The sequence below is a fragment of the Trichomonas vaginalis genome, chromosome V (assembly GCF_026262505.1).
Source record: "Trichomonas vaginalis G3 chromosome V, whole genome shotgun sequence".
NCBI classification, from domain to species: domain Eukaryota; phylum Parabasalia; order Trichomonadida; family Trichomonadidae; genus Trichomonas; species Trichomonas vaginalis.
Window position 1 is genome coordinate 16,911,522 of NC_067207.1, and position 12,685 is coordinate 16,924,206.

General features: G+C 34.3%; 5 protein-coding genes and 3 pseudogenes across 8 annotated transcripts, besides 1 other annotated feature; 6 read left to right on the forward strand and 2 right to left on the reverse strand.

The window, feature by feature from the left end:
* Positions 1-422, reverse strand: TVAGG3_0350910 (annotated as a pseudogene). The gene has a single exon. A coding segment is annotated over exon 1 (422 nt).
* Positions 1-12,685: part of a mobile genetic element that runs on past both edges of the window.
* On the forward strand, positions 2,944-3,558 carry TVAGG3_0350920 (uncharacterized protein; the record flags this gene model as incomplete). Its single annotated transcript, XM_051231091.1, has 1 exon — positions 2,944-3,558. The coding sequence occupies one exon, from the start codon at positions 2,944-2,946 to the stop codon at positions 3,556-3,558; it is 615 nt and encodes a 204-aa protein (XP_051100821.1).
* TVAGG3_0350930 lies at positions 4,537-5,569 on the forward strand (annotated as a pseudogene). Its single transcript has one exon. A coding segment is annotated over exon 1 (1,033 nt).
* On the forward strand, positions 6,609-7,571 carry TVAGG3_0350940 (keratin-associated protein family; the record flags this gene model as incomplete). The annotated part of the gene is made up of 1 exon (XM_051231092.1): positions 6,609-7,571. The coding sequence occupies one exon, from the start codon at positions 6,609-6,611 to the stop codon at positions 7,569-7,571; it is 963 nt and encodes a 320-aa protein (XP_051100822.1).
* Positions 8,173-8,727, forward strand: TVAGG3_0350950 (annotated as a pseudogene). Its single transcript has one exon. A coding segment is annotated over exon 1 (555 nt).
* TVAGG3_0350960 (organellar and viral DNA polymerase type B) lies at positions 9,275-10,213 on the forward strand (the record flags this gene model as incomplete). The annotated part of the gene is made up of 1 exon (XM_051231093.1): positions 9,275-10,213. One exon carries the CDS (start codon positions 9,275-9,277, stop codon positions 10,211-10,213), a length of 939 nt encoding a protein of 312 aa, XP_051100823.1.
* TVAGG3_0350970 (KilA, N-terminal/APSES-type HTH, DNA-binding family) lies at positions 11,082-11,909 on the forward strand (the record flags this gene model as incomplete). Its single annotated transcript, XM_051231094.1, has 1 exon — positions 11,082-11,909. The coding sequence occupies one exon, from the start codon at positions 11,082-11,084 to the stop codon at positions 11,907-11,909; it is 828 nt and encodes a 275-aa protein (XP_051100824.1).
* On the reverse strand, positions 12,198-12,671 carry TVAGG3_0350980 (uncharacterized protein; the record flags this gene model as incomplete). The annotated part of the gene is made up of 1 exon (XM_051231095.1): positions 12,198-12,671. One exon carries the CDS (start codon positions 12,669-12,671, stop codon positions 12,198-12,200), a length of 474 nt encoding a protein of 157 aa, XP_051100825.1.

A 12,685-nucleotide genomic window follows, 5' to 3' on the forward strand; every position in this document is an offset into this window, starting at 1 on the left:
TCATTGCTTTATAACTCTCTTCCTTGGTTTCTTTTTAGTTGCTTTCTTCACGTCTGTCTCCAACTTGACTGTCTTTCTTCTTCGGCCGTAATGATACCAGTTACTTCCACCAGTCAATGGGTCAAATGGTCGTTCATAAGGGTTTCCATACATTCCATAGGGACCATACGGAAGAACTACTGGTGGAGAAGAAACATTTTCTTTAGTTCCATCGAATCTATTTAAATGCATTGTTTCACCTTTCATCTGGTCATTAAAGTCTTTTGCGTGTTTTGCAAACTCGTCGTCCTTTCCTAAAGCATTTTCTGACTCAGTCGCAACCAAATTGGATGCTTTATTTATGAGCCCTATTTTATTTAATCTTAACTTCTTTGCAACCCAGCCTCCAATCTTCCCTTTATTTGCATCTAATGTCTTGAAACCCTTCCTCCACTCATTTTATTTACTGCGTCATAAGCTCCAAGTGCTTTTGCTCCAAATGCTAATGCTTTTGTTCCCATTGCGCCTAAAGCTGCCCAAGCTACCATTTACACCATATTAAAATCATCTCTCTTCAATATTATCTCATAAAAGTTCTCGTTACTGGAGAAAGTCAATGAAACATAAGCGTTCTCACCGCTTTGCGGTCTATCTAACTTCTTTCTTATCTCATCTATACGCTTCAAAATGTCTGAACAATTGCTAACATCTTCTACAACAGTTATTTCATCATGAATGACCTTCAAGAACAAGCTCATTTAATATGCAATTAAAATCATTTCAATAATGAGTCCATCCTTTCCATCTTTAGGTAGCACAACATCTTTCATTGAAGAAGGTTCGACAAGTCTTATGTTAAACTTACTGACAAAGTTTGTTATACTATAATGCTTCGGCGGCGAATACATGTAGTTTGAAAGACATAATATAGATTCTTCAGCAAATTCACTTATACTGGATTTTATAACAATGTTCTCACGAGACCAAATGCCACCAATTGACAATCTTGTAAGCAATCCTGCTGAACCTTCAACTGTAAACGTCGATGGTAACATTCCACGAAGGTCATCTATTGACATCTTTGAGTCACTGTATTTAAATATTTTCTTAAAGCAATCGTCATTATCTAACCATGCAATAGCTTTGAAGTTTTCATTCGAATAGACATCTGCTTCATTAAATGTAAATCCTGACTTCTTTGCAGAGACGACTTTAAAATCTATTGAGTTTGTTTCAAAATTATATGCTATGGTAACTTCTGAAGGTAATGGATGTCCTTCCGCAGTCAGTTGTTCTCTCACTACCATTTGAAGCTTTGTGTTAAAAACTTTCATGTCATCTCCTGTATCTAAGTTCACATACACAGCAACAGGGAAACTATCTTGCTTCTTTGTTTCATCATTATATCTCAAAACATTAAAGTTCTTCAATAATATTGTTCTTCCTGCTGGAATACTTCGAACCTGTCTGATTTCAATAGCTTTCTCACCTCCTACATACTCTACCCAGTGTCTTGGATATTCATAAGTATACTGACTTTCTTGAATTTTGGTAGGTTTCATCATAACGTGTTCATAGTATATCTTTATACTCTTGTCAGTTAGACTCGGTGCTATATTCTGAATATTTCTGACTTGCATTTTTAATGGAGATAAAATGAAGCATTTAATACATGACGTAGATGAAGACATGAATGAAACTACAGACAAACTTAACTCTTCTCTCATTCTTCCTTTCAGTAAGGACTATGAGTTCTGTTCAAATGGTGTTTATTTCTATTGTGGAAAGATGGGTTCAGGTAAGACATTTAACCTCATTCGTCATATACTCATAACAGAGCGTTTAGGAAACGACTCTTACTATGACCAAATCATTATATCAGCAACTTCAGACTCTATGGATTCAACAGCGAAAACATTTATGTCAAAAGTTCAAGCCTCTGTCGTTAAAGTTCCAGACAGTGAACTCATTGAATTTCTTCAACGTTACATTCGACGTAAGAGGAAATATTATGCCATTGTTGAATTTATACAGTCAGGAATGCAAAAGACTTCAGAAGAGATGGAAAGAATTATTGACAAACACCACTTACGTCAGTACTCAGGAGTTTACGATATGAAACGACTGACAAACTACATTCTATCAAAACTTTCAAAATACCCCTTCAAAAAGTATCCTTCAAACACTCTGCTCGTTTGTGACGACTTCGCCGGAAAAGGTTTAGTGTCAAAGCCTGACTCACCATTAGCTAACATCATAACTAAAGTCAGACATTACCATTTAACTGTAGCAATACTTATGCAAACATGGCGTTTCCTTGCTTTAAACATAAAACGTCTCATAACTGACTTCGTTATCTTTCAAGGTTTCTCACGCTATGATATTGAACTCATTTGGAAACAGTCAGGTATAACATTACCTTTTGAAGAAATTTGGGAAGCATATAAGTCTCTCATCTCTCCTCGTTCATACCTTGAGATTCATATCATGACTAATACCATTAAAGTCAAAAATATTCCATGGGAACGACCAACATTGTTTTAAAGTTTAACCTTCAATTGACTGATGGTAAACAAATTCCATGCATCTCTGTCGCCATTTCTGTTAATATTTTTGCTGTCATTCATATCATCCACTTTCCATCGTTACTTTTGAGGATATGCGTTAGAATAGCTGTTCTTAAATGAAGGCTTTTCACCTTTGAGAGCATAAACTCTATAACTTTCTGCATACTTTATGTTTGAACCTCCTGAGCCATCATTGACATAAATTTTTATAGGCTTCCACCCTTTGTTCATGTTCCTGCTTCTTCCCTTAGCTCTTTTGTTCAGTAGTTCTACATCTTTATACACAGCTCCTGTCTCAGTGAATTCAACAATATTTTCATTCGTTAGCTTTACATTCAAACCCTTGTCGAGTATATTGTTCATTTCATACATATAAAAGGTTTTTATTCTATATGAAATGAGAAGCAAATCCATCTTAGCTGGTGCCGTTAATGTTCCAATTGAACCAACATCAAATGTTGACTCACGAACGACAAACAATATTGTCATAAAGAACTATAGTTCAGAGTGTTTGAAAGAAAAAGAACCAGAGCTGAAATCCGTGAATTTAAACACAGCTTCAAACGCTAACGCTACATCAGATGTTAAGTTAGAGTATCCACCACTGGACCAAATTCTTTCAAGAGAAGCCAACGACAACCCTTACACAAATGTTCAAACAAATCCTTCAGATAACGTAGACCATTACCTTCTTCAGTTATACCAAACAATTTTACTCAAAGACGATAAGAAGCTTTTGACAAATCTTATAAGCAAGAACCAAATAATTCTAACAAAGGAGGACCTTGAAAATGTTATATCACGAATAACAGGGAAACAATGTGTCATTGACTATCTCGACCCTGAAATCGAATGCTGTGGTCAAACTCCACTATTCATGAAAATAGGTAACATCCGCATCATTGAAACACCAGGAACTACAGGAGTTGAGTTTAAGTATAAATATTCGAACGAGTATACAAAACTTTCAACAGAATATAAACTTTGCTTGAAATATGTTTTAGTAAATTAAAGCAATTTGTAATATCTATCCAAAACTTCTTCAACAGTATCGAACTCATCTTCATAATGCAAACCTAATCTTATTGACTTGGTGCAGTTTTCACTAACACAATATTTTTCTGTTCTCTTGACTGACATAACTAACTCATTTGTTTCATCAAACAGCAACAACCAAAGTTCATGACCTAATACATAACATTCATACTTTATATTTTTAGCTCTGAGTTCTCTTGTAAGCTGTTGCATTTAATATTTTCTAAAAAGTCAACTTCAACAGTCATTCGCACTGGTGCCTTCAGTTCTACAGGCTCTCCTTGAAAGTCAACAAGTCTGAATTGCATGTCTTTCAAATTATGAGGACTAATGCGAACCCATTTACCTAAATGAGTTGCTATGACAGGAACGTTTGGAATGAACATTGAATTGACTGCATAACAGAAAGACTTATATTCTACTGAACCTTTACTATTAACTCCTGAAATACCTGTGACATTAGCTATTTTAGACTCAATGTATAAACAATTGCCATAACATACGTATGGAACAGATTTCATCTCAATCGTTTTGTCAACACTTTTCAAAGGAAATGTCATATGGTATGCTCCTAAAAGAAGTTGAACTCTATGACTCATTCGTGTTATCTTGAACTCTTTCTTGCTACTGAACTTCAATGTTCCCTCAGAAGAGAGTTCGACATCTATGTTGTCAATAGTTTCTTCATTTATGAGAGTATCTATGACTCCAGCAATTTTATCTATTCTATACTCTGCTCTGTTAGGAAATGTTATAAAACTTCTTTTGTCATCTATTTCAATCTCTATGAAATCTGTTTCATCTGTTATGACAAAAGTTGCGATAGTATTGAAGTCAACAACTCTGAATGCAAGCGCTTCATTCTGAAGACCTAAGTTTGTTTGTAGCTTTACTGTCCCGTATTCGTTTGGGTCTGTACTTTGCAAATAGAACAACATTTTATTCTCATTAAAATATGACTATTGCTGCATATGCGTATGAAACAAATGAAGCAAGAAGAGCACATGAACTAGTAAACGAAAACTCAACTTTAACCATTGAAGGCAATGATTTAGTCATTGACGATGGAAAAACTAAAAAAGTCATTGATTTCGATACTTTTAACACTTATGACCCATTCATTACAATAAGTAAAGTTCCTATCATAAATGATGGAACGGTGCAATATATAAATTCTACAGTAGATGCCTCATTAGTGAAAGTATTAAATGTTCTCATTGAATTGTTAAAGAGCTTTCGATTTGACGACAACATTAAATGCTTAAAGAATTTAGTCATGAATGAGAAACAAATTCTTGGCGTTGCTGGTAGCAGTAATGATGTACACCTTATGACATTAGAATATTATAACGAACATAAAGATGAACTGAAAGGAGAGAAGGGTGACACCGGACCACAAGGACCACAAGGAATACAAGGAATACAAGGAATTCAAGGAATCAAGGACCTCAAGGCGAAAACGGTTTGGATGGAAAGGATGGAAAGGATGGAAAAACTGCTAAATCATGGATATGGGACCTTATAAATACTGGTTTAACAGCTGCTTCATATGGAGTTCTTCAATACCAAATCGGAAAGATATGGGCAGTACTTGGTGAAGAAGTTTTAAATGACGTTAAAAATGCTTTGAACTTCATTTCAAATGGTTCGGATACTATTAAAACTTTATCTGGTTGGATGCAAGAAACAAGGAGTCAAATAGATACTGTAAGACGTATAGCAAACAATGCACGTACGGGATTGGATACTTTACGACAAGCACAAAATACACTAAAGGAAGCAAATGATATTCTTGGCTCAGTATCAGACATGCATGAAGATTGGCTTAAAGGTATTGACAAATCTTTAAAAAATCACAGTCAGTCTATTGCTGACTACAAGAAAAGTATAGATTTTTTACATAGTGCTATGGACGTACATGATGGAAGCATAAGGAACTTACTTAATGCTAACAATAACTTACCAGGAACTATTAAAGCATTTATAAAGTCCTTTGTAAAACCCGGTGCTCTAACATTTAGGTCTTTGAGAGCAAGAGCATTGAAGTCAAGAGATGCAGAAACTCCAACAGAACCTACAGAAGGAACTGAAACAACAGAAACTCCAGAAGAACCACCAAAACCAACAGCTAATGAAATATTGTTCGAATATTTTCCAAGGTACTCTGTTCTCATTGCATACATTCAAGAAATACTTAAGAAAGCAGACTTGACTTTAGGAGATGATGAAAGTTCTGTATATCTTTCGTTCCAGTTTCAAATAGCAGAACTTTTGAGACAGATATGCTTAATGTATGACAACATCTCTGATTTCACAAGATATGATGACGACCATGACCCCGAACACGGTGAAGAAGAAGTTTTACAAACATCCATTAAGACAGGAAAGGTTTTAACACAAAGTCTCATTATTGACACCAAAGATGGCGAAGTGGACGTTCTTCAAGAGCTGAAGAAAAATACTTCTTCGGGAGGTGGTGGTAGGCATGAACTTGAAATAAATGAGATAGAAGAGAAATTAGCCGAAAAAGCAGATAAAGAACATAAACACAATATCTCCGATATAAATGAACTTCAAGCTACATTAAATAGTAAAGCGGACAAAAATGAACTTGACGCAATGAACAAAGTTTTGAAATCTCATAAACACAATATCTCCGATATAAATGAACTTCAAGCTACATTAAATAGTAAAGCGGACAAGAACCACGTTCATTATATAACTTCAGACGAACAGATTATAACGGACTACCATGGATATTTAACACGAAGTGATGAAGCGAAGACAAAAAATGTTAATGAAAGAAGATATAAATACATTCGTGCTAAAGGTTATGACATAAGCTGTACTGTACAGTATGACACAGGTAAAGCACCAGAAGCATTTGGTTATAACAATGAAATTTATGCTTCATACTTCTTTGTTAACGGTGTATTAGTTGAACCAAGATTTACTTTGAGAGTTAAGGCAAAAATAACTTTTGAAGATGCTATTAAAAGTAAAGCTGACAAAGATGAACTCGAAGCAATGAACAAAGTTTTGAAATCTCATAAACACAACATCTCCGATATAAATGAACTTCAAGCTACATTAGATAAGAAAGCCGACAAGAACCATACACATAAATCCTTCACTACTGTTAGAGTAGACGATGTAATATTGAACTTTGACCTTGGTTCAAGTGCACCATTAGAAAATCCAAGTACAAGCGTAAAAGATACTCTTAACAATTTAGATAAGAGTTGCAGGAATATTGAAAGTCATGCCAGAAACTTTGAAGCATATGAACTACCATCAATGTTAGACAGTAAAGCCGACAAGAACCATACACATAAATCCTTCACTACTGTTAGAGTAGACGATGTAATATTGAACTTTGACCTTGGTTCAAGTGCACCTTTAGAGAATCCAAGTACAAGCGTAAAAGATACACTAAACAATTTAGATAAGAGTTGCAGGAATATTGAAAGTCATGCCAGAAACTTTGAAGCATATGAACTACCCGCAATGTTAGACAAGAAAGCAGATAAAACAGAGCTTCAAACATTAAAGACTGAAATACTTCAAACATTATATCCTATAGGCTCTATTTATACGTCAATGAACTCAACAAATCCAGAAACAGTTTTAGGTTTTGGTACATGGCAGCAGATTGTAGACAAATTCTTATACTGTGCTAACTCTTCAAAGCAAACGGGTGGTTCAAAGAAAATTACAGAAGCAAACCTTCCACCGCACACTCATACAGGAACTACAAACTTTTCTGGCGACCATAGCCACTCATTAAGAGACCACCCATTATACAACTCAGAGTATGAAGCTGGCAATGATGTTTTATCTCCATCTTATAACAATGCAGCAAAAAAGACTTTTCGACCAACTGAACCAGGAGGAAATCATGTCCATACTTTCACAACAAATCCAACAGGCTCGGGTGCAGATTATATGCCACCATTTATGACTGTATTCGCATGGTACCGCGTTGAATGAACGCGCTTGAGCCCAGACCTTTGTGTCAAGGCTTACCGTCTTGAATGAAATCTTTAACTTTACATAAATGAGCTTGAAAGAAGTATTCGAACAACATCCATGGAGGTCATTTAAGAAGTTCAATGAAGCTGCAAAGAGTCGGGGATTTACTAACAGAGCTGAAGTGAAAAAGTTCTTTGACAAAAATGTTGTACATCAAACAAAAATAAACCCTTACGACTACTTTTTACCAATTTACTCCATCACTCCCGACGCATACCAATTTGACACTCTCATTCAAAGCAGAAAAGGAGGACATAAACCATTCCTCATCTTCATTAATGTTAACACTCGTAAAGCATATGCATATCCAATGAAAAATAAAGGAACTCGTGAAGTGTTAAGAGTTTTACAAAAGTTTGTAGCAGAACATAGCCCAAGTACTTTAACATCAGACCAAGACAGTGCATACCTCAGCAACGAAATCACAGATTTTCTCATTAAGCATAACATAACTCACTACACTACTGAAGACCATAACCATAACATACTCGGCATCATAAACCGCTTCATAAGGACTCTCAGAGATTTAAACCAAGAGCGAGACTTTACCGAAGAAACAATGAAACATTTTCTCGAAGTATATAATTCCTCAACACATTCTACAACAGGACATACACCAAATTCAATGACACAACAACAAGAAGAAAAGTATATACAAAAGAAACGAAGTCAAACACAAAATATCAGAAATTCAACACAATTTACCCTCATTCCTGGTACAAAAGTTCGTGTAGTTCTTGACGACAAACCGTTGACAAAGAAACGTTTAAGGTTAAGTAGAAACTATTATATCGTAGACTCTACGCAAGGTAATGGATATCTTATAAAAGCTGCTGACGACTCTATTGCACTTTATCCTCGTCAGAAATTAGTCGAAAGTAGTAATGGCAAACTTGCTGAAACCATTGACGAAGCAAAGCGAGGAGTGGTTATTGAAATACTTGGCTACAACATAAACGATGACACTTATAAAGTAAGATATGAAGGAGGCGTTGAAGATGTTATACCATCTAAGAACTTGAGAGAATCTAAACCAACACATCTGGGACCATTAGAGCGGGAGTACTGGAAAGACAAAAATATGCCAGAAAGAATAAGAAAATTCTTCTAAACTTTTTCGTTGGATGTAAATCAGACATGAACGAGAACAGTCATGATATCATTAATGGTACCATTTATTTTAACATAAAGACGCAAACGGACTCTTTGAGTCCTGAGGTCTTTCAGACCGAAGCGGCGAGGACGAAGTCCATGACCAAAAATAATGTTTAGGGTAGATGGTTAGATCTAACCTCATTTCTACCCTCATTTCTACCCTCTTGAATTTTCATGAATTTTCCCGAAATAAAAAATAAAGTTAGTTTTATTTTATTTATTTTGTATTTTTGTATGTAAAGACATGATTTCAGGATTTTCAGGGATTTTTTTTGACGAAGTGTCAATCTTCACTTCGTCAAAAAATAACAGTTATCTAATGAAAAAGTGTCATTTTTGTATTGACGAGAATGTCGGGTAGATGGTTAGATCTAACCTCATTTCTACCCTCATTTCTACCCTCATTTCTACCCTCATTTCTACCCTCTTGAATTTTCATGAATTTTCCCGAAATAAAAAATAAAGTTAGTTTTATTTTTTTTATTTTTTTATTTTGTATAAAAGACATGATTTCAACAATCGGCACAACAACAATTCAAACAACAGCACCAAACTCGTTAGTCATGAATCCAACATCTATGTTAGTAGAGATGAAAAGCTTCATTCCTTCTTCATATACTTTTGAAACAGAAATCCAGAAGATAAAGCAAGAACTTTTAACAAGTAATTTAGACTGTAGTGCGAAAGATGAAACAAATGAACAGTATCTTTATGAAATGCAGGACCTCATCGACCATTTACCTATACTACCTGAAATCCAACAACAAAAACTAACTATTCCTGAATTCGACGAAATAGAAGTCAAAGCAACTGACTCAGTAGAAATAAAGAAGTTCATTCGTAAGGTAAACTATGAGTTTCTAGGATTTCATTGCAACCATAAGGTTATGGACAAAGATTGCGATATGGTATATAAGAATGTTTCTGACATATATAAATCTGAAGAATTTAAGACCTACGACAACTTTGTTTCGTTAGTTGCTGAATGTGTATGGCAGATAAGAGATAAAGATAGAAGAGGCAAAGTATGGAACAAACAAATAAGACCCGCTATGTTTGAGATGAAGAGAGCAATTGACGCTTTAGTTGTTTTAGCTGGTTTTATTTCAATGTATAACGCAAAAATGAACCCGCAATGTTCTAAATGTAAAGCAGCAATGAGGAAATATAACTACTCCGTCAAAGAGATAGAACGTATGAGAAACGACTATGCAGACTTAAAGAAAGAAGCAGAAAAACCAGCAGAAGATAAAATGGACATGTTAGAATTTCTGAACAAAAACTATCCAACTGCTGACGATTTCCTTCTATCTGACGTCAAGAAGAAGTATAAAGAAACTTTCGGCATTGTTAAAACATTCGATGTACTAAAAGAAGAAATAGAAGCTACAAAACTGTTTAAAGTCTCACGAATTCATAACGTTTACCATGTGAAACGCTTATAAAATAACTGGGGTAGAAAAGAGGGTAGAAATGAGGTTAGATCTAACCATCTACCCTAAAATATATTTTTATTGAATTCAGCAACAAAAATCATGAATTTCCTTAAGATAGAAAAAATAAAGTTAGTTTTATTTTTATTTATTTTTTTATTTTGTATGTAAAGACATATATGTCAAACATTGAGTTTGAAACAGTTAGAAAGATAGACAATGACACCAAATTGGTTAGAATAGGTGATTTAAACGTAAGATACTCAAAGAAATACAACAAATATTCTTTGTCAGACATTATATCTCCATCTGGAAAGAAAACACACGAGTGGGTTAGAAATGCTTCAACTCAGAAAATTTTGACAAGAAATCCTGAGCTTATGATATCAGTAAGATTCTATGGAACTACAGCATATCTCATCGACAAAAGTCTTATACCAATAGTTTTGTTATGGATTGACCCAGTTGTTGGATATAACTTCATAACTTAGGTTCATTCGATACGGAACGTTGCAGTGAAGGCTTACTTTACATCGTTCAGAAACCGAAGGACTTCAACACAAAAAGATATAAGATAGGAAGGACATATAATATAACTCAAAGATATGACTCTACAGTCAATAGAGTCACGGTTGTGTTCGTTAATGATATGAGAGCCGCAGAAACAGAACTACTCGAAAAGTTTGAGAAAATGTATGGTGCTCCCATAAAAGGTAAAGAAACGTTTGAAGTAGATGAGATAGATAAAGCTATAAAATTATTTGACGAAGTTGCTGAAAAATACATGTAAAGCGTTTATTTTTGGTCTTTTGTGAAAGATAGAAAAAATAACGCTAATTTTATTTTTATTTATTTTTTTATTTTGTATGTAAAGACAGATATGTCAACAACAGAGAACACAACAACTGCTATCGTTCATGAAGCCATAAATGAAGAATACGAATACATACAGTATAACAAACAATTGAGACTCATTCGTTCAGTCAAAGATGACATGTACCAAATGCAAAGTATAATGAATGCTCTTCTTTCTACAAAGCAAGCATATCATTGGTTTGAAAACCAACAGGCAAAAGAACTTTTAGAAGAATTTCCTCATATGATTGCTTCCCTCGGAAAACCGAGGGAAGAGATTCCGTACGAAAATCGCAAGAATTTGGCACCTGGTTTGAAAGGTTATTATGTTCATAGACTTCTTGTAAATGCTGTAGCAATGTGGGCTTCACCTCGTTATGCTTGTTATATTTTCATGATGTTAGATGAACTATATAAAGCAGAACGTGGAGAGATGGAAAAGAAACTTCAAGCAAAAGATGAAGTCATTGAATCCAAAGACAAAAGCATACAGAAAAGAATACCACGTTCGGTACCAAAAGGAAAGGAAAAGAGTTATAAGTATATGATTTACGCTGAAGAGTTGGAGAAAGAAGAAGATAGAGATATGGTTATGTTGCATTTAGTCAGAAGAAACAACAAAAGCTTTTACGACCTTGCTAAGATTTACAAATCTGACAGAAACTGGTTCTATCGTGAAAACTTACCGATTTCAATGACACCGAATGAGCAAATAAAGGAAATTGTCAAAAATACTCTTCCTCAAACACACTATGACATCAAAGGTTGTACAATACTTACCTTCAAAGAAGACTTACCGCTACTGAAGGAAAAGATAACAGAATATTTCGACAACTTCAAAGAGGAAGAATAAAAAAATCTAAGCTAATTTTATTTTTTTATAAAATTTTATCTCATATGAAAGAACATGAATTTAGAATATTCGGAACTCATGACAGAAGAAGAGAACGAACAACATGTAAAAGATTATGCAAAATTTCTGAAGACATACAAAGCATTTAAACAATATCTAAATGCTTCTAAAGATTATGCAAAATTTCTGAAGGTATATAAAGCTTATGAAAAAGCGTATGAAAAGTTTATACATTGGGGAATTGTTGTAAAATATCCATATGAAGACTAACCAAAAATATATTTTTGCTTAAATAGCTTCAGGGTCTATTTCTTCAACCATTTCACTTTCTTCGTCAATGTCAATAGAAGCTTCTTCAACCTTTGGTAAGAATTTCTGTATAACATCTTTGTTCGTTATTGTCTTCAGAGATGAAGGATAATATTTCACATTTGTTTCACCCTTCTTATATTCTTTCTGTTCGGAAAGATTTAAAGCAATACTGAAGAAGTCAATGTTAGAGTTCTTTATAACAGTATAATGAGTATCTTTGACATTGACGAAGAAACTCTTTTGTTTCAAAACTACTGCTAACTCTTGTGAAGTATAACGTTTGCGGTCAATGACGATAGCTAATGGTCTGACATACTGACCAAACTTAGATTCTTTCACAAACTTCTTGTTAAAGATAACATTAACATTTGAAGCATTATTGAACTCATTCTTGATGGCAGTAGCGAGAGCATTGTATGAAAAGAACTTGCAATCTTGCATGTGTTTCATTAAAATAAAAATAT